This window comes from Phyllopteryx taeniolatus, chromosome 15 (assembly GCF_024500385.1).
Source record: "Phyllopteryx taeniolatus isolate TA_2022b chromosome 15, UOR_Ptae_1.2, whole genome shotgun sequence".
In the NCBI taxonomy this organism is placed as follows: Eukaryota; Metazoa; Chordata; class Actinopteri; order Syngnathiformes; family Syngnathidae; genus Phyllopteryx; species Phyllopteryx taeniolatus.
In genome coordinates, this window is record NC_084516.1 from 14,624,016 (window position 1) to 14,650,037 (window position 26,022).

General features: G+C 42.7%; 1 protein-coding gene across 6 annotated transcripts in view; it reads left to right on the plus strand.

The window, feature by feature from the left end:
* The window catches only part of LOC133465063 (probable E3 ubiquitin-protein ligase HERC1), a 77,423-nt gene extending 54,993 nt beyond the window's left edge, over window positions 1-22,430 (plus strand). For all 6 annotated transcript variants that reach the window (XM_061747462.1, XM_061747464.1, XM_061747465.1 and 3 more), the window contains 28 exons: window positions 256-521; window positions 664-791; window positions 2,020-2,150; window positions 3,271-3,492; window positions 4,492-4,619; window positions 4,762-4,961; window positions 6,503-6,617; window positions 6,702-6,830; window positions 7,143-7,241; window positions 7,555-7,728; window positions 8,813-9,097; window positions 9,177-9,242; window positions 10,279-10,404; window positions 10,478-10,616; window positions 11,411-11,592; window positions 11,686-11,841; window positions 11,913-12,035; window positions 12,582-12,684; window positions 12,770-12,939; window positions 13,449-13,587; window positions 13,654-13,823; window positions 16,172-16,341; window positions 16,465-16,630; window positions 18,003-18,079; window positions 18,160-18,412; window positions 19,441-19,593; window positions 20,899-21,204; window positions 22,026-22,430. In XM_061747462.1, coding sequence (XP_061603446.1) covers window positions 256-521; window positions 664-791; window positions 2,020-2,150; window positions 3,271-3,492; window positions 4,492-4,619; window positions 4,762-4,961; window positions 6,503-6,617; window positions 6,702-6,830; window positions 7,143-7,241; window positions 7,555-7,728; window positions 8,813-9,097; window positions 9,177-9,242; window positions 10,279-10,404; window positions 10,478-10,616; window positions 11,411-11,592; window positions 11,686-11,841; window positions 11,913-12,035; window positions 12,582-12,684; window positions 12,770-12,939; window positions 13,449-13,587; window positions 13,654-13,823; window positions 16,172-16,341; window positions 16,465-16,630; window positions 18,003-18,079; window positions 18,160-18,412; window positions 19,441-19,593; window positions 20,899-21,204; window positions 22,026-22,211 — 4,562 coding nt within the window. In that variant the 3' untranslated portion in view covers window positions 22,212-22,430. The remainder of the gene's footprint in view (window positions 1-255; window positions 522-663; window positions 792-2,019; window positions 2,151-3,270; window positions 3,493-4,491; window positions 4,620-4,761; window positions 4,962-6,502; window positions 6,618-6,701; window positions 6,831-7,142; window positions 7,242-7,554; window positions 7,729-8,812; window positions 9,098-9,176; window positions 9,243-10,278; window positions 10,405-10,477; window positions 10,617-11,410; window positions 11,593-11,685; window positions 11,842-11,912; window positions 12,036-12,581; window positions 12,685-12,769; window positions 12,940-13,448; window positions 13,588-13,653; window positions 13,824-16,171; window positions 16,342-16,464; window positions 16,631-18,002; window positions 18,080-18,159; window positions 18,413-19,440; window positions 19,594-20,898; window positions 21,205-22,025) is intronic.
* The last annotated feature ends 3,592 nt before the right edge of the window (window positions 22,431-26,022 follow it).

A 26,022-nucleotide genomic window follows, 5' to 3' on the forward strand; every position in this document is an offset into this window, starting at 1 on the left:
CCCCGCCTCCTGCCCGATGATAGCTGGGGTAGGTAGGCTCCAGCACACCCGCGACCCTAGTGAGGAGAAGCGGCTCAGAAAATGGATGGATGGATGGATGGAAGTTAATTTTTCTTTTTCTTTTTTTTTTTTGCTGTTTCTTGGGGGAGCTGGGCTGGAATGGATTAGTGGCATTTCAATTTCGTTTAATGGAGAAAGTCGATTTGAGATACAAAGAAATATTTTAAAAAAAATACTTGAATCTTTCCAACCAAGATGCAGGACACCAGGGAATATCTTCCACTTGTCCTTCTGCCCACCGTGGCACAAGAGTGGGCCCTCTCGAGCTGGCCAACGCTCTGGCGGCATGCGCCCTGTCCGCCATGCTGAGCAGCCAACACCGCCAGTGGGCGGCGCAGCGGCTGCTGCAGGCCCTGGCCACGACTGGGCACGACGGACCCGGGCGAGCCCAGACCTACAGTGACCTCGCAGGTGATCTGCGCAAATGTCCCATCAGGAGGCTGGAAGGACACTATAATAAGGTGTGTGTGATGTGAGAGAAGAGTAAATGTGTGGCAGAGGAGTAGGCTTGGGACACAGAATCGTGGAAGTGTGTGTGAGCCGTGAAAGTGAATATGGAGAGTAGGAGCGTGAGAGTAAATGCATCTTGACTTTGTTGTTTAGGTGGCCACTTGTTTGTGGAACAGTGAGCAGAGCCTGCTGGCTACTTGCTCCCAGGACAAAGTGGTGCAGCTGTGGAGCATCAGCGATAACAATGCCCAGTTGCATACCACCTTCTCCTGCATAACCAGGTAATAAAAGTTAACCGCTACAAAATAAAACTACTCATCCTTTTTGGATCCCTGACATATTATAAGTATTGTTCATATGGATAGCCGAAGCTGTGATCAGGGATGGACATTACGGCCTAAATAAAAAATATGATTTTCATTTATTTTATTTTTTTTCCTTCGTCGATAGAAAAAGCAAATGACAATGACATTATTTATGTATATATTAATTTGCCTCCCTTTGGGGATTTGCTTTATTCCTCCTGATTGGACCAAGATAGTCGCCTTGGCCTCAGTACTGTCATTTTTGTCATTTTTCTTCTCAAAGCTCGGCACTATCAAACAATGCACACCAAAAACAGCAGACATTCCAAAAACTTCTTTCCCCTGTTTGTCAACCTCTTCCACAGTTGACTTATTTCACATTGACACTTTACCAATTTGAAGATGACTGTAGTGTCATTATCACAATATTCATCATTGTAACTCTGCCATTTTGCATCGTTTACACGATTCAATTCAATTTGATCAGTATTCCTATACTTTTGCACACTTTATATAGCAATTTTCCTCCAACAAAAATTAAGTGCTTCCATTTGAGAAAAACCCCCCAAAAAACTTCCTTTTGTATGTCCATAATGCTGCACCCTATCCAGCTGTCATACGGGCTTTTCTTATAGAACATTTTACTGTAAAGGTGAGGCAAAGCAACCATGGCAAACTATTTTCGGCTTGTAGCACATACCTCAGGTCAAATGTTTCCAACATGTTGATGAATCACTGTAATATATAAATGGACCCCATGTCTTTGCCTTCCACCCCTTTGTTGTGAAACACAAAACAATGTAAAAATGATTCGCTTGTCGCTTTATTGAAAAACTGACGCTAGAGGGATTGGAAAAGTTACAAAATATTTCAACTCTGCAATTGTAATGCATTTGTTACTGTAAATGTAGCTGTAACGTCTTAAAACTGTCAGTCAAACCGTTACTGCAACTCTGACTGCTTTTCGTAACCAAGCAACCATGTTGTGAGTGTCAGCAGTGCATATCTAAGCTAAGAAAGTTGTTCAAAAACAATTATTCAAAACATTAATCGCCCAACCCTGCTTGTTATAGTTATTAGTTCGTTGTATTGCTCATTGTACAGAGTAGCCAGACCCTTGCTTATGTGTGACAGTTAGTTCCATGGAACCCTGTTCTATGGTTATGATCGCACTTAAATCATCACAAAAAAAACTTCTTTGCAGTAAAATGGACAGAACAAGCTCTGAGAGGGCTGGCAGATGTCATCACATGTCATCGCCCGTGTACTGGAGCACAGGCGGAGACTTCCTGGCTGCCCCAGAGAACAAACACATCACCATCATGAACATAAGAGGTAAATGTAAACATCAGGGCTTGTTTTGTCTCTGTAACAAGTACCTGCCTGAGATTGAGGCATAAATAACTACGTATGCATGACAGTAGATTACCACAACGCAGCCTCAACAAAACAGATTCAAGTTAATTAATTACATTTATGGGAATTATCATTAAAAATGGTTACGTGGTTGTTGAATAACTGAATTGAATTAATTAGGGAAAAAAAATTGACTACCACAATGTATTCCACGAGGTATCCTCCACGTGTTATGGCCACTGTATACCTTTAAGTACCATAAAAGCTGTGTTACAAATAATCTAGTTTTAATAATGATAAAACTGATACAAAATGTAAAAACTGAAAAGAATTTATGAAATAAATAAAATAATAAATTGCTAAAAGGATATTAATAAAATGCATTTCAAATATAAAACAATAATGAAAGTATTACAATTACAACAATAAATACATATTCAAACTAAAGTAATAAAATAAGTAAACTACATTAGATTTTAATGAAATTAATAAAATGGATGCCTGGATGGAATTTCAATTATTAAAAAACTAAATAACATTAAACGAAATGTTATTATGGTAATTGAATTGTTAAGGTTAAATTAGATTATTCAAACATGATAAAATAAAGTAGAAGTTATGACAAACACTCAAATATAAAATACAATTATATTATTAAAATAAATACATCCTTTTAAAAAAATAAAGGAATGATTAAAAATAATAAATGTATAATTTTTACAACTTACTGATTGTTTTGATGTTTTCATTTGTTAGTATTCACAATGGTTATCTTAAAGTTACGTTTGATTGGCTGGCAGTCTTTAAAGTTCGATATCCATGCATTTGCTCTAGTGCTTATCCTCATAAGGGTTGTGGGTGAGCTGCAGTCTATCCCAGCTGACGCTGGGGGAGTGGCAAGGTACATCCTCAACTGGTTGTCAGCCAATCTTGCTAAAGTTAGGGAATTAAGTGAAAGTGTTAACATCTGAACAAATAAGAGGTTCTACTGTGACTAAAAGATGTGGACTTGTAATATCCTTCTTGTAGTGAAGTGAAAATGAATATCTGGCGTCATCTTTGATCATGTCGCCTTGTGCGTCCGTCTGACTGTCTGCAGGCTCTCACTGTCACATGGAGGCTCAAGCATCCCGGGTCACGGCGCTGTGTTGGGCCACCGCCTTTAGCTTGTGGCTTCTTGATCAGCCACACAAATTCCGACCAACCGAGAGCTTGCTGGTGGGACGGCTGGACGGCTCTCTCTGCTGGCTGCGCGTCACCATGCAGGATGTTGACTTGCTTGTGAAGCGAACCGAGCTCACCCACTGCTACAGGATAGAGGGTGATTAGACACTGATACGTTATGTATAGTAATCCCCCACTATTCATGTGGGTTCAGGACCGGGCCCTACGGCAAATTGTGGAAAAACAGCAAATAATTGATGCCCCCCCACCCCTAAAGATGTTAAGAATTGCCTCCTTTCCAGTTAACATGGATATTTGACTTCTAAAGCTGTCAATGGCAGTGAATGTGTTTTCATAGTTTAAACTATAAACATACCACAAACTGTCATATCAAAACAGCTTAATATCCTTTTAAACTCATCTTACAACATTTCCCTTAAAATAAATATCTTACAAAATATTAGCTGTAGGAAAAAATGCACCAGCGCTTGCGTACATGCAAGTGAACACCAGAAAGTTGCCTTTGAGTGGGGACTTCAAATGGTTTCCTGCGCTGTATTGAAAATGATCTTACATAAAGTATTAATGGCTCCCTCAACGACAATTAGCCTTGCAGTAGACTCTGATGTGTGATTGCTCCACATTGTCGTGTGTGTCCATGTTTACACTCCTCTCCAAAATTACAAGAGGCCAAATCCTTTATTTTGGCTGTAGACTAAAAATATTTTGGTTTGACAAGAAAAGATTTGACAAGAGATCCACATGTAACACAGCTTCTCATCGGTGGAGAAAGTAAATTATGAACCTGATCGCTATGCATGGAACTCGTTTACAGAATGCTCCACAATTAGAGGTTAGGAACAGGGATCAAATGAGCTTAGCCGTTGACTAATTGTTTCTATGACTTGAAATAGTCACACTTAGTTATCTTGTTTTTCCTGATGCGAAACGAGGGGTGCATGTTTGAGGGAAGGGTTTATTCATCTCAATTGTGGGTGCATCATCTCCCTAATTGGGGCGTTGTCTTAATGCAAAACCGCTATTTAACAAAATCAATCCTTTTTAGTGTACTCCACCAAAATCCAGGGTGTATGTTGCAGTCTAAAATTCCTACAATATATTTAACAAGACATTCCCGTCCACTGGTCTTTCCCAGCTCCGCAGTGTGTGGCCTGGCACAGTGAGGAAAAACCTTTTGCAGTCGGCTACCCGAGTGGAAAAATCCTTTTGGCGACGACCGAGACCTATGAGAACGAGCCCTTGGTGGTGCTGCCCATCTACCAGGTCTGGCTTCAGTATAATTAATCTATGCAGAGGTGGGAAACCTACAGACTGTATCCATAAAAACTGAAATGTCCCCACCCCTGCTTTAAAGTTAAAAAAAAAATAATAATAAATCTAATCTGTGGTTGAATTGTACATGCAGGACAGTGTCACTTGCCTCAAGTGGGATCCCACAGGGCACCTGCTGCTCTGTCTGGGCAGGTCCGAGGTGGTGCAGATCCTGGGGTGCTCTGGGGGTGTGTGGGTGACTCTCCACTCCCTTGCACATTCCGGCACAGTCAACGTCGCCGAGTGGTGCCCGCTCGCCGGCCAAGCCCCGGACCCCGTGCTCATGATGGCGGCGTGAGTGTCATCTCTTCAGGTCTTTAAGCTGAAAATTTAGCTCAAATGGAGGCCACGCTTGGGGAAAAATAAACACCTACCTATTCTTCTATTAGCGAGTTTAAATAAACCAATCACTGACCTGAGCGCAAGATGGAGGAATATATCTGTTTAAATAAGTTTTTTTTTTTTTTTTTACTGTATGTACTTGTTTATTGAGTAGCAACTAATTTCTTTTCAAACATTCTTGTCAATGTTTAACAATCTTTGCCATGCCCCAAACTGGCAAAACATCAATGACCTCTGTAGAGTGCATTCAAGGACTGGCCAGACATAAATTCAATTCAGTCAGGTCAAACCAAAATAACTTGAGACAAAAATAATGGGTGCAACTACTTACTTTAATTCCATTGTTTTACAGTAACAAGTCAATACTGGAAATAAGGGACAGTGATGCTACCTCAAACATTCATATAACTCTAAAATTAACATTCACACTCGTGCAAATAAAAGGTGCTATTGTTGCCCCTCAAAGCATTTATATCTAGAAATACTCCATGAAATTAAACACTAGTACAAATTAAGGGTTGTATCTGTAATGCAACCTCAGAACATTCCTACACAATCTCATGAAATTAACAGTCACAGTAGTGCAAATAGAAGGCTGAGGCTGACGTCTGATGACCAGATGGCTGAGGTGAAACTTATCGAAGGACTGCCTTCTTTTCTGGAGGCTTCATGTGAATGTCCATCCCGGTGTAGCTCATTTAGACCAGTATGCCCACAGTTAGGCGCGCCCGCTGTAATGTCATTGATCGGGGGTAATTGGCGAATTACGACATTACAGCCAATCACAGAATTTGCATAAAATTCAAAAATATCGGCCTGGTGGAAAGTGTATAGTAAATAAAGGCCTCCCTCAAATATATAACTTCCAGGTGCTGTGGGTGTGAAAGAGAAACAAGTTGCAACTAGAACTCTTATCTCAGTTGGTAAATGCTATCATTCTCACACTTGCATTCAAGAGAAACTGCTGACCCCATTTGAAGTTGCTTGCTAACTAAAGCAGCAGCACATAAACAGTCTCTCCTATTAATTCAATTGTGTAATTTTACCATATGCTGTAAAATAAGTATTTAAAATGATCTTCCGTTATGTGGTGAATGGTGACAGCGTCTTTAGTAACGATCAGCGTTCCAGCACTCTGACATGTGTTCGCGTCCCAATGTTGTGTGCATCCATGATTATGTTCTAGGGTGTAGCACAACTTATTTGTTCTACACTAGCAGTCTTATCCACTTCAGAACATCTCCTTCCTCAAATAATTATATTAGTTCATAGATGCTATTTTTCCACACACCGACTTGAAACAGTTAACCTTTGCGCCCATTTGAAGAAAAAAAAAAAACTGCGGCTCTTAAACAGTCTAGCAAATGAATTAAAATGTCATCGCTTTTTGTTTTGAGAATGTATTGGGACTGGTATTTTGGGGCAAAATGTGCAGTTGTGTATTTCACTATTTGTGAAAACGTGTTATTTACTCATAACTCTTTCCTATACAGAGGTTGTCAGAATGGTTCTGTGCATGTGTGGATGTTGCCACAAGAGAGTGCTGCTGTGCCTCTGTCAACCACGCCGAACAGCTCTTTGAGAGAGCATAGAAGTGCCAACGTCATGGTATTTTTAGCCTATTTTTGTTGTTGTTAATATCTAAATCCTGTTTAATATCAACATTTTAACAGCGAAGTTGTTGTGTTTCAGGAGAATGCAAAGTGTGTGTTTGTCCTCCAAGGTCACATCACAGCGGTGAAATCGCTCTCATTTTGCTCCAGTGGTCTGGCTCTGGTTTCTGGAGGGATCGGGGGGCTGCTCAACATCTGGTCCTTACAGGTCAGAGTATGAGTCACTGCCCCGTTTATCATGGCGGATACGTTCCAGACCCACCCGAAATAATTAATAATAACCAACATTCATGGCAATTATAATGGCCATCAGTTATTCTGGGATATTTGCTCTTAGCAGTCAGGCTATCATCCCCTATCCCCTGTGAATAGCGGGGGTCCACTACACTCTTTAAATCCGTAAAAAGAAAAGAAAAACGGATCTCTAAAAAATCTGGGGTATAGCAAGGGTGAGAAAGATGAGCCCCAATATAGCGAGGGTTCACTGTAGTTCTCATAAGTTATATGTGTGTGCTTGCAGGATGGTTCAGTGTTGCAGACCGTTACAGGTTTGGGGTCGGTCGTCAGTACTACATGGATCCCCAAAATGGGTGTCGTGGCCTGTTTTGGAAGGTCGAAGGTAATTTGGATTCATGTTAATGTGGGCATCACAGTGAGCTCGCGGTTAGCATGTTTGCCTCACAGTCAAGATTTTTTGCATTAGAATCTCAGCTCGTGTGTGAAGTTTTCATGTTCTCCCCTTGCTTGTTAGAGTTTTTCTCTGGGTACTCTGCCTTCATCCCACATTCCAAATACTTGCATGTTGGGTTCTGTCAATTTTGTATGACTTTTCCAAAAGATTTGGATGAATTCTCAACTCTACAACCTCAGAGGAGTTTGACTTTTGAGCTGATTATCACATTATATCTTTGTCCTTTTTTCACCGCGCACAGGATGTCTTGTTGATCTGCTGCACCCCTGACTGGATCACTCAGAATCATGTGCTGGCTTCCTGCCGCATGATACTAAGAAGCCAGAGCATCCTGGGTCTACATCGGGCTCCTTGTTTGGCTGTGCTGCTGGAGAGGCTGCCCCTGCTGCTGCAGGAGCAGTATGCCTACGAGCAGGTCACTAATTATTACCTCATGACCCGTAAAGCGGGGGAAACACACGTACCGCTTTTTTACCTCCTGGCCCATTTTTAAAATGTGAATGACCTCACACATAATGAGGACGAAATGGCCAAGTTTGTTCTTGCTGCTCTTATTGTATAGTCGTGTGTCGTGTACTCCACATGACCAACTCAGCACACTACACAGCTATACCGCATGCCAACAATCGTCAATCTCCACCACCTGTACCAGATGTCTATTGTAGTACTCAGACTGGCCTGTGAGAGGTAGCATGTTGCCACATGGGAGCCAGACCTGTCTAGTAAAGCACTGATGTTAGCAGGTGATAGGAACCGAGTCCTCGAGTGAATAGTGAACCCCGAGTAAGGATAAGGGGTACGGAAAATGGATGGATTAATAGTTTAAACCTTAAATATATACAGTGGACCCCCGCTACCCGCGGGAGATAGGGACGGGCCAGACCGCGAATAGTAAATATCTGCAAATCATTGACACCCCACTTTATTTACTTATTTTTTTTTTAAATGGACCGGAAGTGTGCATGTGCATCCACTAACCACCTAGACTAAACTCCCCAACGTACAAACCTGTCTCAGTTGAGATGTATCACGCCAACATACTTCCTTGACGCCAATTAATACTTTCAGGGCTTTGGCGCCATCTTGGCACATCTTAGACTGTTACAGAAAGAGCACAAAACATGTGACTAGGTTTTACACCCAATATTTAAGGATAAGTTCCAGAGAAAAAAAATGCAAATAGGTTAAGCAGGGGTCCACTTTAGTAGAAGAAAGAGCTACATTGCATTGTTTCATACTTGTCATTTTTATTGTCTGGCAAACAGCGCAAGTTTCAGGTCACTTCCTATTTGGCTATCGTTCCAATTCACTTCACAATCAGGGAGTCTGTGGCTTGACCCAACTCGACAAGATAATTGCTCAGGAAAATATTTCAGAGACATCAGAGAATCGGGTCTTTGCTGACTTTGTGAGGGAAAATGCTCATATTTGGCCCGATTGTTGGTATGATACACATTTGTGCCTTATCAACCCAGGTGATTTTTCTCTTCCTTATGCAGGCCCACGTGGTCACTGGTGACCAATTAGTCCACAGTGCCTTCCTGCAGAGCCTGGCCTCCCTTGCTGTCGGTTTGTCCCTGGAGGAGCTCCTGTGCCATTACCCCTGCCCGCCGCATCACGCCAACCCCAATGCCCGATCCTGCCCTGCCGAATGGAGCTGGCTCGCCACCTACGCCACCACCGTGCGCAGTGCCGAGGCCATCGCCAGCGGCACTGTCTTCCCAGAGTCCTTTGAAATTCCAGAGTTTGGAGAGGGAGATGAGGATGAAATCTCAAAGGCCCTGGTAGGAAGCTATTCACCATATGACACAAAGATGACAATATTATCGAGTTGGATCTTGAGATACTTGTCTTGTCTCTTAGGACAATAGTAAGTGGAGCTTCAGGATGGATGAACAGCTAATGTCCTGGGCAACCACCCAACCAGAGGTAAACGTTAGTTATAACGATTATAATGGTTCTAATGATATTTATAAGCTTTTGGAAAATTGAAAACTTTTGGAATAGGGTACTGTTAATGTTACATCACTGGCTGTGAAACCTATCCTGCATTGACATGAAAGAGCCAGTCCTTTTGTCCTGGACATTGGATAGTTTTTGTTGTTGTTAGTTTATTTATTTATTTTTGGATTAACTGAGATTAAAATCAAGGTTGCCGTTTTGACTCCTCTACTTCTTTGAAAAATGATGTCAGGACTGGGATAGATAGTTTATAGATCAGACTCCCACACGAAAAAGCCTATCTTTTACACTTTTTGGACATGTTTATAAACTCTTATACATCGGGGCATAAATCTGCGTTGAGAGAAGTGAAAATTCTCTCCCTCCAACAAATGTAGTGTCAGGCGTGGGATGGATCATTGTTACAGCTGACTACCACACCAAAAAGGCTGGCTCTTTGCGAAGGGCATTGGACAGGTTTATCAACTCTGTACATCAGGGTTTGAATTTATATATATATATATATATATATATATATATTTTTTTTTTTTTTTTTTTTTACTCCTTCACTTTTGTGAAAAATGTCATCCCAAGTGGGATGGATAGTTGTTAGAGCTGGTATGGTTCTTCTGCACAAGCATTTTTAACACGTTTATTAATTCTGTAAACCAAGGTTTAAATCTGGATTGAGGTTTTTGCTGCTTCTGCTTTGTTAAAATTGGTATCAGAAGTGGGCTGATTAGTCAGACGGCCATGAGTGGAATGCACTGTTTCAGGTGACCTTTTGGATAGATGAACCCTGTAAATGGTCTACTTGAGATGGAGACATTGGGATGGCAATCATGGGATACTAGTGTACTTCCTTTTGGATTTGGTATGATGCCGCACTGGTTTTGTGCGTCCTCCTACCACCACAATACAAGAGCTTGGATTAGCTTTTCCATCTAAGTGGAAGGTACTATTCCTCTGTCTCTGTGCCTGACTTTTAACTTAACTTGAAATTTCATGCACACCTTTTTCACAGGACTGGCAGCGAGGGGGTAAGAGCGAAGTGTACCTGTGGGGGAACGGACGCTACGGACAGCTGGCGGGAATGGGGAACAACCCCATGACGCCTACGTTAGCGCCCTCTCTGCTACAGACACAACAGGTACTGTAGAATGTCCAAGACACACACCCTTGATGACTGCAATTCTTAATGTTTCACTTTGTGTGTCTTTTAGGTGGTGTGTGGTCAGAACTGCACTTTCCTGGTTCAGTCCAATGGGAGTGTGCTGGCCGTTGGGGAAGGACAGTACGGAAGGTTGGGACAAGGAAATTCTGATGATCTGTATGTCCCGACAATTATCTGCTCTTTCCAAGGTAAGACCTTTACATAATGTTGGGAAGAAAAGGAAATGTCCCAAAATACTCTTAATTTCCAAATGTTATCAGGATCCTTACAAAATGCAATGGGTTTTTACTTGACATATGGCCCTCGCCACCTTAAGGTTTTGTGGAAACTGGTCTTTTATACATAAATTATTACGTTGTAATAATAATAACTTAGCATCATGTACTACACAGTAATCCCCCGCATATTCACAAATTCACCTTTTAACTATTCAACTATTCATTTTGGTGAATAGTTTTTCTGAAACGCCCCAAGATGCCGCCAAATCCCTGTCTAAATAGGAAAGCAGTACATTGGTTTTATGGAAGTATGTTCAAATGATGTCTTCACTAAGTGACAAGCGTTTGTATCTCGCGGAGGATCTAAGTTTAGCCTGGGTTGTTAGTGGAAGTTACAGAGTCTTCGTCGCATGTGTTTCTACATGTGCACGTCAATTGCATTTTTTTTTTTTTTTTTTTTTTTTATAAATCAAATCATCTAAGACATTTTTCCATAGGTTATGTTGTTAGGTAAGTTTGAAGTGGCAAACTATCTTTGGATCATAGTTTTTTTTTTTTTTTTTTATTTCCAGGGAAGTTGCATCACAGATTTTAGCAGGGGAGTTGTTATGTTTGTCATGTTTCAGGAAGTTATGAATCTTTTCAAATTAGTTTTGTCAGATGAAGGCCTCCCCCACTAATTATCACGCTGTCCCCTTTACAGTTGAGTCAATTACCACTAGCCACAATATGAGAGTAATATGGAAACTTTTATCTGTGTGCAGGTTATGTGGTGACCCAGCTGGTGACATCCTGTGGGTCGGACGGACACTCCATGGCGCTGACCGAGACGGGGGAAGTGTTCAGTTGGGGGGATGGTGATTTTGGGAAGCTGGGGCATGGCAACACAGAAAGGCAGAGGAGACCTAAACATATCAAGGCCTTGCAAGGGGAAGATGTCGTTCAGGTAAAAGAGAGAATTTTACTCACAAGTAAGTCTAAAGTAGTAGGTTTATATATATATATATATATAAATATAATCTTTGCTTCCTCTTTACAGCTTGCCTGCGGTTTTCGGCATTCCGCCGTGGTGACCGCCGACGGGAAACTGTTCACCTTCGGTTGTGGGGAATCGGGACGTCTGGGTCAACGATCAACATCCACTAAGATGGTGCCAGAGAGGGTGGCTGCACTGGAGGGTTACCATGTAGGACAGGTAAAGACTTTTTGCTTGATTGGGACCATGTGAGATTAATTCAATGACATGAATGATGATATTTTCCTCAGGTGTCATGTGGTCTCAACCACACTCTGGTCTTGTCTACTGACGGAACAATTGTATGGGCATTTGGAGACGGAGATCACGGAAAATTGGGAACTGGTTCCTCAACTGCAAAATACTACCCTCAGGTATGTTGATAAGGTTAGCAAATCCTCTAAAAATGTATTTTCACATGTCATGACAGGGTGCTTTTATTTACTCAGCTTCAGATCGGGGAGGTCTTAAATAATATTAAACAATATTAGGGGCTCAGTGTTTCCCTGCTGTATCGCGACTCATCGCTTATCGCTATATTGTGTAATTCTGCTTTGCACACTATACTTACTGGAATGACCTTCCATGTGAGAAAGGAGGGCCACATTAAGGGTCAAACAAATTTGACTTGAGAGTCGCCAGTGCACGCTGGGAGAACAGTAAAACATAAGACATCAGAAGCTGCTGTCGACCGCAACTCACGTCCAGACACGCACGGACGCTCGCCGACGTCGCAACTTTATTCTTTATTCTCTTAATTTCATGTAGTGTATAGAACAAACGTCTTTTATGGGGATGTCGACTATTTGAGGAACTACGGTTTTCTTATAGCATGTCTACTGGCCTATTTTGGGCATCGACACCGAAGTTTGGAAAACTCTCATCTACAGTGACAGCATGTTTGTCCTTCATATATTCAGAAAGTGGAGCAGCTGTGTAATAAAGGAATAAAGAAGGTCAGCTGTGGAACTCAGTTCTCTGTTGCCTTGGCCAGCGATGGACATGTGTACACATTTGGACAAGGTACATCTCAATTGAAAATGAAGACAATTAATATCATGCATATATTTGGTTGTGCTGTTGTTTTATTCATACGTTCATCCAACAGAGCGTCTGATTGGCCTGCCCGACTCCATGCTCAAGAACAAGTCATGTCCTCAGGTGGTCCCGGCCCTAGATGGGCATTTCATAGAGGACGTGGCCCTGGGCTGTGAACACGTCCTCGCCCTGTCCTCCACCGGGGACGTCTACGCCTGGGGGTGCAATAGTGATGGACAGGTAACCTCAATGAAAGTTGTGGGGGCCCTTTTTCCTGATCAGTTTTTAGAAAGTGCTCCGAAGGCCATATTACATTTAATACAAAAATTGATGTTGGTGGAAAGTTGGTGTCAAAAATGGCTAGGCTAGTCAGTTTTAAGGACCCAGGTGTGGTGTTTCAGCCCACTTCCATAATGAGGGAGTTAATGGTACTCTATGAGGTTCAAATTGCAGGTGAAGTTTTTACTGTTCCACCATTGTGAGAGTCGGTGTCAGTGCGATGGATTGTCAACTCGATAGTCAGTCCATAGGTTACCCATCGCTTCCTGCCATCCACAACGTGTGTGCTGGGAACTGTCCATTTCCTCACTATGCCACCAAGTATCTGTTGAGTTAGCTTTGTTGCTAGCAGGAAGGCTAATTTACTGTAATTTACTATAATGACCACTTGGATGTCATATTTTGAATCCATTTTCAAAGTTGTATTTTAAACACATCACATTTGCTGTCCTCTTCCATGCGTTTTTCAGCTTGGTCTGGGACATTCCAACCTGGTAAAGGAGCCCACTTTGGTGACATCCCTCCAGGGGAAGAACATCCGACAGATCTCGGCAGGCCGCTGCCACAGCTCGGCGTGGACCACACCCTCTACCTCCGTTAAAACCTCAGGTGCTCGCACACTCCCACGGCTAACTAATTGTTTGACTTTGATACTAACATAAAAATCCTCTGCAGGTGGTTATGGAAATTTCCGGCTTGGTCTTCCACAGTGTGTCCCTCCTCAGTACAATACATTGAAAGACTGCAGTCCTCATCTGCTCAGCATGCGCCTCAGGGTGCTCCACCACTTCTCTGATCTCATGTTCAAGTCATGGCGGCTGCTAAACCTGGATGCCAAAAATATGGTAATCGTATTTCATATTAGACCTTATAGAAAGAGGAAATAAAAAGGCGTCAGGGTGGGGTAGGGTCCTCAGCCCCCACGGTGCAGGCACAGCAATTACAGGACGGTTATTGTGCATGCAAAATGGTTTGCAATGCAATTCACTTGCATGTGTCAGCAGACACACACACCCTGGGACTTATTCGCTGGGTGTGAAGCCACTCACTCATTGTGACAGATAACTATGTGAATTTCTTGGGTATCCCCCCCCCCACTTACAGTCTGGTCCTACAGAGGTGTATAATTTACATCGCCACTCCCACCACACTTGAGTTGTGCAGCCATTTCTACGACCCGTCCTGCATGCTTCCACTCCCGTCCCTGTCCTGTCCTTCCCTCACAGTGTGTTGCACTATGGACCCATACAACACTCGAATCCAGTCTGTCATTGTACTAGTTATATAATGCTTTACTTTCCTCATCTTGTTTACAGCTACTGCTTTGTCCTTTGTTGTCTTCTTTTCCTATATCATTTAGTTATCTTTTCACTCTCCTTTGTTTTTTCTGTCACTCCCCTTTAAAAACTTTGTTCTGTTCGAGTGAAAGGCTATAATTCTCAATAAATATCCATCAGAATACAAAGAAACCACAGTGGCATCTTAAAAGCTCCACTATGACATGGTAAAAATGTTTCGGCATAAAAGGTATACTGCTCTTCCTTTCTGCGAACAGGACAAAAAAACACAAACTACAGTCAGTGTCATGAAATAAATTCACAAATATCAACCTTAGCCGGACAAATAGCTAATGCACACATTCATAACAGGACAAATGCAAGGAGCAAAATTTAGCTTGATTTTATAGTCTAAAACATCACAGCAAGAAATTCTGCATACCCATAATACATTTTGTTGACTCCATTGCCAGGACCATGAATGCGAGTAGTCCAAATGGTTAACCCAGGAAATCGCCTCTTCACACCATATCTGCAAAGGCTGTTTGTTCACGTCATTCAAGCAGGGCATGCCTAATAGGCATGCACTTGTGCTGTGTTGTGTTGTACAGTGGAACGGACTAATAGGGGCAATGGGTCGTCCAATATAGCCGATTGTCCATTACGTTGAAGCACTTGTTTTTGAGGCCATATGGACCCATATACAAAATCATTGTATTGTAGGTTTTTCTCACGGCCTAAAAGTTATTTATTGTAAATACATATTAAAAAAGGCTCGAAAAAACATTTTATACAAACTTACCACGCCGGTTTGCTTGGTCATGGTGACATTGTTGACGTACAGTACTCATCATATGCACATCGCTTTCAAGAGCCGTGTTGAATTAGTATGCTTCTTAGTTTCGTTGCCAAAGCCGAACAGCTTGACGAAAATTCTTTTTTTGCTGTACCAAAAATAGCATGATCTCTCTGCCAGCACTCTATATACAATAGACAATATATATAACTATCATCACATGGCCGCCACGTAGGTACGGGAGGCACGTCTTTTGGAATAGGATCTAGTCATATTGTATATCTATGACCCGGAAAGACATCAGTCCCAATCTGTGCCTGCATTGGGCCACAGCGCCAGTAAACAACAGCGGCCATTTTTGGAACTGACAGACTTTGTCAAGGGCATTTTATGTGACAATTGGAAACAATTTTTGGACACATTGTTCAGTCAGTTTTATCCAATATCTGTTATATCGGGGTCCCTTTTATCGACGTTCCAATGTATGTGTGGATGGCGACCTCAAGTGGACAAATAAAATACCTACACCGCTCTCTAAGGTGCAGTTTCATACATTGGCATTGGAATGCATGAATGAAATGTATAATTATATATATTAATATAATAAATAATTAGTAGTTGTATTGCTGATTTCATTTACTGCAAGGGTGTTCTGGAACCTAACCCCCCGTGATAAACAACAGGTTACTGTATATCACAATGTCAATATTTTGGCCCACACCTAAATGACACTGTACTGTTTTCAAAAGCACTGCGGTATAGTACGAAACAGATATTGTGTCCCTACCCTAAATGATACTTCACCATGAGAGATATTATTTGTGGTATAATGCGATATATGTTTTTCCCCTCTCGTAATTTGATAATGTATCGTGAGAGATTAGCGTTGTGCTATATCGTATTGCTTTTTTTTGTCCCTTTTGACACTGTTCCATGAGATATAACGATGCAGGATAGCACGATACTGAGATTTTTTTCCCACCCCTAAACGATATTGTACTGTGAGACATAACAAAGTAACATTGCTAATTTTTATAATTTACCACAATGCGATCGTATCACAATATCAATATTTAATCCCACCCCTGCTTCATTGTTTTATTCCTTGGTTTTCATTCAGGTGTCCACTTCGAGGTACAGTTCGGGGACAACAGCTATCATCCGTGGTGAACTCAGAGGTCTTCTATCGCCTAAAGTCAATACGCTGCCCCTGGTGCGCTCAATTGGCAGAACTATGACCCAAGGAAAAACGTATGGGCCACAGATTACGGTGAAACGCATTTCCACAAGGTATGTACCATTGTCAGGGGAATGGGTAATGTAGTGGGTCACATAGACGAGTCCTTTTACCCTAGTCTGCTGAAATAGGAATGTTTCATGATGCTTTTGTGTTTGTTCCTAACCAACCTGCAGAGGGCGCTCGAGCAAGCCCATCTTTGTGCAAATTGCTAAGCAAGTGGTGAGCCTGAACCCTCTGGAGCTGCGACTACCGTCTCGAGCATGGAAGGTCAAGCTCGTCGGCGAGGGAGCGGACGATGCTGGTGGAGTGTTTGATGACACCATCACGGAGATGTGCCAGGTAAGAACAAAACAAAACAACACTCAAGTCCAAAATGTTGGGTTCTGATTCTATATGCGTTTTTTTAACTGTCATTTTTAATGTTGGGAGTTGAAGTGAACGAAACTGTGACAGAGTCAACCAGCTGAGACGGAGACCACCGTCTTGAAGAGATTTTGTTTGCTACACACTTCACCAACAAAGCAATCGCACCAGATTTAATAGGCTAGCAACTGTACAAAGACCACCTCTTCAAGTGGTCTACTGCTGCTTGGCGCACCAGGGTGTGGATGATAAGGATTTTACTTGACCAAACAAACCGTACTAGCAAAAGGGGTGGTGTTGGTCTGCTTGTTTTGGTGTGTTCAGGTGGTAGCATTTGCACTCGATGAACAGTGCACCAGAGTCAACTTTCCAAGATCACCACTTCAAGCAGTCTCAGACTGCTTGATCACATTCATGTAATCAGCAGTGTTCACATGCCAAGACCATCTATTCAAGTGGGCTCGGTCTACTTCTTTGGTGGGCTGCGGGGTTTGTATGATGCAACCACATTTTACCAACATAGCAATCGCCCAGATTTTATTTGCCGAAACCAAGACCACCTCTTCAAGTGGTCTCGGTCCGCTTGTTAGGTGTAGATGATCGCGTTCACATTTGACCAAATGAACCAGACTAGCCGAACAATCGCACTCGAGTTCATTTACCTTGGCAGAGATCACCGCTTCAGGCAGTCTTGGTCTGTGCGAACCAGGGTTCGGATAATAATCTTCAATACTGCTCAAAAGAACCACGCTGGAAAATTGTATGAAGACCACCTCTTCGAGCAGTCTCAGTCTGCTTGGTCAGAGCCCACTGGGGTGCAGATTATAACATTCACACACACTAGTTGAGCCCCTCTTCAAGCGGTCCTGGCCCACTTGTTTGGTTCATACAAGGATAAAGGATAATTAGTAGTAGTAGTAGTCTCAGTATGTCTGATTGGGCTACACCGGCATTCAGATGATAGCGTTCAAACTTGAACAAACCACAAACGTACAAAGACCATCTCTTCAAGTGGCCTCATTATTTTTAGAGCAGAGCAAGGGTTTGGATGATCGTGCTCCCATTTGACCAGCAGAGAGCTCGCATCAAAGGTTACTTGCAGAGACCCCCTCTTCAACTGGTCTTAGGCCGCTTCTTTAGTTTGCACCAGCCTTCGGTGGGTGTCGTTCCGACGTGGCAAAAACAAACACTGCTGAACCTACAAAACCAACGCTTCTACTGGTCTCAATCTACTTGTTGGTGCACACTGGTGTTTGGATTAGTTCTCAAACTTGACCAACCCAACCGCTCTAGCAGAACCGGTGTGAAGACAACCCTAAACTGATCAGTTCCGTTGTGTTTTTGGCAGGAGTTGCAGTCTACCGTGGTGGACCTCCTGATCCGTACCCCCAACAGCTTTGCCGATGTGGGCAGTCACACTGACAGGTGAACTTCCCTCTGAGCTATATCGCAGCATCTAATTTCCTGAACATCCAGTCTGAGGCTTGGGTCTTTTGTCCCAACAGGTTCCTGCTGAACCCAGCCGCTCTCTCCAAAGATCACATGGTCCAGTTTCGCTTCCTGGGCATACTGATGGCAGTGGCCATCCGTACCAAGAAGCCCCTGGACCTGCATCTGGCGCCGTGGGTGTGGAAGCAGCTCTGCTCCATGCCTCTGGGAGAGCCCGACCTGGAAGAGGTGGACCTCCTCACCTATCGCACCTTACAAGGCATTCTCCACTTGGAGAATAGTGGCATCACGGAGGAGAACTTCCATGTGGTGAGATGTCTCCATCCGCGCATCATTTGTTCTTTCCCAATTTTAATTGGCAAGGAAATTAAAAACTTGACAGAATTGGTTTTAATATTTAATTGTTCGGGTTTACATGACCTGGAAGTTTGGTAAAGATACGTTGAGTATCACAATTAGTCAGGACCACGACCACAATCCATCAAATGATCCCTCAGCCACATTATATAAAGGGCAAAGACGTTTGAAACGTTATTGTAATGCATGTAATGCGCTACATCTGAAACAGAACATATGCTTTCAACCACTGTTTTTCTGTCTGATCGCATTGTTTTCAACTTATTCATTTCCACATGGTAAACCACATATGGACAAGAAGACAAATCACATCCAAAACATGAGGACCTACAGTATATGTCTCAGCTAGAGGGGCGTGGCACCAAAAAGTCAGTACAGTATGGTGCAAATAGACCAATTTGAAGATGTTCTCTGTTTTGACTGCAGGAAAAGCACATGTTCCTAAAATTGAAATATGAAGATTCTGGTATTTCATTTTTTGCGATAGATTAAAAACAAATGAAATCCATCCATCTTCTTTTTTTCTTCTCCTCACTAGGGTCGCGGGCTACTGGAGCCAATCCCAGCTATCTTCGGGCGGGAGGCGGGGTACACCTTGAAACGGTCGCCAGCCAATCGCAGGGCACATAGAAACAAACAACCATTCACACTTACGGGCAATTTAGAGTCGTCAATTAACCTACCATACATGTTTTGGGGATGTGGGAGGAAACCGGAGTGCCCGGAGAAACCCACGCAGGCACGGGGAGAACATGCAAACTCCACACAGACGGGGCCGGGATTCGAACCCCGGTCCCCGGAACTGTGAGGCAGATGTGCTAACCAGTCCTCCCACCGTGCAGGCAACAAATAAAATATTTATTTCTTTTTATTTTCCATTGCCAGTTGAAAACGGAAACAACGAATGACATGGATTAGTCTCAACCTCAAATAGCTTTTATTTATATTTTTAATGAATGTTACCGTGTCTCCTTGTGAAGATGATCCCACTGGATTCATTCGTGGGCTACAGTGCAGACGGAAGACTGGTGCCAGTGGTTCCTGGAGGCCAAAACATTTCCCTCAACTTTTCCAACAGGACAGAATACGTGGAAAGAGCACTGCAGTACAGACTTCATGAAATGGATTCTCAGGTTTGAAGCGATGACAGTAATACTGTGAAGTTTAACCCCTTCGGTTTAAACAGCAGTGCAATGCGATCCATTTGAAAGTGTTAAAGGTCAGATGACAAAGATGTTATGGGGTCAGTTAAAATTAATATTTGCATTGTTTATATGTTATGTAATACATGCACGGAACTTCCAGCAAGTTTTCAACCATAGTTTAGCTAAAAATGGTTTTTTTTATAACGCATATTGAGTCATCCCCGAACATACCCGAAGCTCAATACACCGGGGTGTGGTTACTCTAGCCACCGCAAGGGCTACAAGAAGTGACGTTGCAATTGACAAACACAGCGTGCTACACACTTTACGCAATGGCGAGCAACGTGTTGGAATATGTGGAGGAGGAGGATTTCGACGTACAGGAGCACCCAACTGAACTTGGCATCGTCAAAGCGTACACGTTTGAGCCGATCGGACAGTGACGACGACGACGAGCAGCCAAGTAGCAGCTGTACAACAGAAAAGGAGAGTGAGCACTGGCTCGATGTGACGGTATGTCAAAAGCATGTCCTTTTATACACTCATTGCTTGAAATAATGCCACCACAGGGGTGCCAATATTTTTGAGCACGACTTATACGCATTATATAGTCATATATGTTTCAGTGACACGGCGCAGGATGCAGTAGTCCTATATATTGTGTGCCCCTCGCTCGAGTTGCGTTCGAAGTGATCAGCACAGACTTTGGAATGCTTGCTAGGCATCCATAGCTGATCACGTTTCTTCCCGTCGAGCGACTTTCACTATCCACTGGTCACGTATTCCTTTTTTCACTTTGAAAGCCCCCCCAAAAAAACTGTTGCCGCTGCCTGAACCATTTGTACAACCAATTGCCACACAATAAAACATCGTGGCATCGTTAAATCATACGACAACAAATACACAAGGATGGGAACAACAGCACGGAACGCCGAATGAACAGGATGTTTGGCTCGTGTGACGTCACAGCGCCGGAAAGAGACGAAGACCGGAAGGCGCTGGATGCAAAAAACAGAAGGCGCATTTTGCATCATATTTATCGATTGAACTGCCATATAATCACTTCGAAATAGCAGATGTGGTTTGTAAAGGGGTTCTAGAGTTTTAGTTTTAGAAGTTTTTCAAAATCTTTGTCCTCTGACCTTTAAGTCTTCACATTTTTCAAATCAAATCCACACACTATTTGCATTCAAACATGGTTTTAAAAGAAAAAAAAAGATGAGGTTGACACAAGTATTTGTACTTAGTTACTTCCCACCACTGACAACAAAGCTGACATTGCCTTTTTTCCAGGTGGCGTCAGTCAGAGAGGGCATGTCGGCCATCATCCCCGTGCCGCTCCTCTCGCTGCTGACCGCTCAGCAGCTGGAGCAGCTTGTGTGCGGCCTGCCTGAGGTGTCGGTGGAGACGCTCAAGAAGCTGGTGCACTACCGCGACATCTCAGAGAGTCACCAACTGGTGGCCTGGTTCTGGCAGAGCTTGGAGGAGTTCACCAACGAGGAGCGCGTTCTCTTCCTGCGCTTCGTCTCCGGCAGATCCCGGCTTCCGTCCAACCCGGCGGACATGACGCAAAAGTTCCAGATCATCAAGGTGGATCGGGTGAGTGAAGGCTGTAAAAAGATGGCTGCTCTAAAAATAAACGGATGCAAAGTGAAAGCCGCGTTGCATTGTGGGATGTGGCGACCATTGTCCAGCTAGCAGTATCCATGGTGAATATAAACAATGCCGTTTAGTCACGCATTGAGATGGCACGCAAGGAAGGGAAGGGGATTTGTTTAGACCGGGAAGCCTCGCGTAACACCATCACCGGCGAGCTCTGATACTGTGGCCAAAGTTGGAACACATGCTGTACTCCATGGATGGGGCCTGTCTTTAGCTCTCTTGCTGGCTTCTGCGGAGGGACTGCACTGCTTTGCGCTGGAAGGCTTTTTTTTTTTTTAAATATATACTTGTCTCTTTCTTTGTGTTCTACAGCATGTTAACAACTGTAGCGAATTGAGAAAACTTCAAATTTTGCGACAAGCTCAAACCATGCTGAACAGAAAGTGTGCTTTCACTTATCTCGGTATTCTATGGTATTTATTTTAAACGCACACCAATAAATAAGAACTTTGTTTTGTGGCTAGAATGGATACATTGCCCTTCCATTCATTTCAATGGGAAACAAACTTGATTTGCAAACATTTCAGGCTATAATCAGGGTCACCGAACGAATTAATTTGGTGACCCAAGGTTCTACTGTACATAAAAATAATGTATGATAAAAGTAATCAACACATAGTGTATAAAATAAATCAATTCAAGTTTGTTTTCTGTCTAATATAAAATTGGTATTGCGCTTCTGTTTTTGATCATTTCTGTATTCTTCTCTCGAATTTCCTCAAAAATGGATCAAATAAGGATGATCTTCTCACCCCCAGCCCGTCAACGGCCTGCCGACGGCCCAGACGTGCTTCTTCCTGCTGCGTCTTCCACCGTACACGAGCCAGGCGGTGCTGGCCGAGCGTCTGCGCTACTCCATACACAACTGCCCCTCCATCGATATGGACAACTACATGCTGACGCACAACACGGAGCCCTTGGAGACCTCCGACACCGAGGAGTGATGCAGCCATTATATGCACTGGCTTTTAATTTATATTGACCTTGGATGAGTGTTGTTGTTTTGCGTTTGTGCATTTATTGCAGGGCTTGAACTGAGAAGCCACTGGGATAACAAACTATTATTTCTTATCATATAAGCCACTGAATCAATGTGCCTGTTTGTTTGAAGATAATTTAAGAATCTGGCAGTACTACTGTAAAATAAAGAGTGCTGACTTGTATTTGGTTTTACATTGACACTTTGCTTTGATTGCAGCTAGTGAAAATGGACTGCACTATGAGACAATTACGTAAGACTCCATTTTCTGTAGCGCTTATTCTCATGGTCGTGGGTGAGCTGGAGCCTGTGCCAGCTGACTTTGTGTGCGATACCCCAGATCACATATTGACAAACAAGCATTCACACCAAAGGACAATTTCGAGTCTTCAATGTAACAAACATGCATGTTTTTGAAATGTGAGAGGAGCCGCGGTACCTGTAGAAAACACTTGATTCAAACCTGTCAAGACAAGCTAACCACACACATATACATAACTAAAATAATGTTTTGAGGAGCTAGGAACGTTGCAATGAAGAGACTCGAAATGAGCCCTGTGTCTTCCGCATGGCCTGGGATCCTCCTGAAGACCAGGATGAAGTGGTTGGGCTTCATGCTTAAGCTGCTGCTCCCGTGCCCCGACCCCAGATAAACGGAAGAAAATGGAGACATCAAACATAAATAGACCTCGCGTTGACTGGGTTGGCCCATTGCTCGGATACGTGGTGTCCGCCATATTGAATGTGGCAGGTCGGCCCCCTAAAATAATGCAAGTCAATGGACTGGACTTCATAAGGCGACAACCTACAAATTGCACAAACATAAATCGTCACTTTTTTTTTTTTTTTTACACAACATTTCATTGACAACTACTTATTTTCCACAACTTGTCAAAATGTAAACCGTAATCACTTTAGCCAATGCTAAACTATCCCCCAATATATTCTTATGGCTTTATACTGTACATGGAAATCTGAAAAGAAATATCGATGCGATTATACTCAGACAAATGTGTTATTTTTGTGCATTATATTATCAAATGTAAAATAGCTAATAGCTGCAATTGGTATTTTTGAGTCAAGAAGGAAAAGTCTATCAAATTCTATGAGAATGAGCCTTAAAGAAGGCCACGGCCACGCATACGGAAAGGTTCGGAAAGAGAAGATGACTTCTATGTTCTTAGTGATAAACTATGGTGCGTTCCTACTACAGAACAAATTTGGGTTACCTGGCCTCTAGAAAATTGAGGACGCCCTGTACATACAGTACCTGTTTATATGCATCACTTTGAAAGGTTTTTGCTTTCGTATCTTGGCTGCCATTAGTCTATGTATGCTGCTGAGCGGAACCTATTAATATTATTATGCAACCTGCTTCTACACAGGCACAGTAGAATTCAACCTGCAGTCAGCAATCTTGCGGCTGAGAGAGAGAAAGATGGGCTAAATATAACGTCCATATATCATCTTAAACAAGGATACACTAATCTCAGGTAAAGGCCACTGGTGGGGAAATGCGAACACAGCCTGGCCATTATTGTATCTCCATCCATCCATTTTCTGAGCCGCTTCTCCTCACTAGGGTCGCGGGCGTGCTGGAGCCTATCCCAGCTGTCATCGGGCAGGAGGCGGGGTACACCCTGAACTGGTTGCCAGCCAATCACAGGGCACATAGAAACAAACAACCATTCGCACTCACAGTCATGCCTACGGGCAATTTAGAGTCTCCAATGAATGCATGTTTTTGGGATGTGGGAGGAAACCGGAGTGCCCGGAGAAAACCCACGCAGGCACGGGGAGAACATGCAAACTCCACACAGGCAGGGCCGGGGATTGAACCCGGGTCCTCAGAACTGTGAGGCTGACGCTCTAACCAGTCGTCCACCGTGCCGCCCCATTATTGTATCTATGTTATGAAAATGTATACATGTGAATTCTCCTGAACCATATTCAGTCAGAAATGAATTTACCTCAAATTTGCAATAGGATTTCCCCCCCCCCCCGCCCCTCTTTTATTTTATACCAGACATGTTATGTACTCTAATTCCTCAAGGGGGCATTGTTGCTGTTGCACCACAGTGAGAACAGTGAGACAACAGAGGAGTTAGTGAATTCAGTTCAATGTATACGTTTGGTCAAGTTCAATAAATAAGAAAAAGCAAAGAAATTAACATTCAAAGTGTTAACTTCTTCGTACTCCTTTTCAGATTTTTGATAGATCTCATGTTCAAATTAAGAAGTTCAAGCAATCAGTTCTATGGTATTACAGCAACATTTTTTGTTGATTGTAACCCTAATAATGAATTCCTTAATTATGTTAAATAAAAGTGCTTTTGAATAAGACATCATAAAATCAAATCAAATTAAAAAATAAATAGAATACATTTACAGCGGCTGAAATAAGTTTTTAGCAAGTCAGCATTTTTCTCATTAAATATATTTCCAAAGGTGCTATTGACATGAAAATGTCACCAGATGTTGGGAACAACCCAAGTACATACAAACAAAGTAGAACAAATAAGATCAGAAATTAAGTTGTGTGTAATAATCTGAAATCACGCAGGGAAAAAGTATTGAACACGCCAACTGGTATTTATTTAATACTTTTTACGAAAGCCTTTGTCTGCAATGACCGGTTCAAGACGTCTCCTGTATGGAGAAACTAGTTGCATGCATTGCTCTGGTGTGATTTTGGCCCATTCCTCGACAAAGCAGTCTTCAAATCTTGAAGGCTCCGTGAGCTTCTTTTATGGACCTTGAGTTTCTTCCCATAGATTTTCGATTGGATTCAAGTCAGGTGATTGGCTGGGCCAATCTAGCAGCTGTATTGTTTTTCTTTGAAACCAATTGAGAGTTTCCTTGGCAGTATGTTTTGGATCATTATCCTGCTAAAATGTCCACCCTTGTTTCGTTTTCATCATCCTCATAGATTGCAGCAGATTTTTGTCAAGAATGTTTTGGTACATTTGCCCTTTCATCCTTCCTTCAATAAACTTACAAAAAAACTGAACTGTAAACTTAAAACCAAGTTACATATTAACGTGGATTTTGGTCTACCATTATAACGAAGTTCCATAAAATCTGACACTTGATGTTTTTTATTTAAGGTATGCCGGCCTTCGTTTTTGTTTTTATCCCTCTAAAACAGCAAAGCAGTTCTCTCCATCCTAAATTTGTAATTAGTCAAAGGAGGGTGCGACTTACATCGTCTCACAATCTGAATGCGACTGGTCACCTGATCTCCTCCCACTGCCAAAATCAGAAAAAGCCGATCGGGGATTGGATGAACTCGTCGAAACAAGGGCAACACGGGCTTCCGGGTCAACGCGTCGCTGAAGTAATGCGGCGATGTGACGCGTTACCCGCAAACCCCGCGCCCGCCACCGCCGCATCTCTGATTACAGGACAGGCGGCGTGTTGACCATCACACCTCGCGGACACTTTAGACCTCAGACTACGGTTTCAGCCGCTGATGTCATGTGCTGCCAATGCCAACTGATGTTCTGACGCTGGCGAAAAGGAGATCAGGACTTGATGAAAGGCTTTGAGGGTATTTAGTGATGGCCTTATGATGTTGTTGTTTTTTGAGCCTCCAAAATCAGAGTACATCACGTCAGCCTAAAAGTATTATACAACGTAAAAAAACTTCCAACACTTTGGCTAACACACATTTCTCAGGATGCAAATGAAGTGCACTACTTGGCAGTAACCAGCAGAGATCCTGCTCATTCACTCTTAAGTAGTTCGCTATAATCAGGGGTGTCAAACTCATTTTT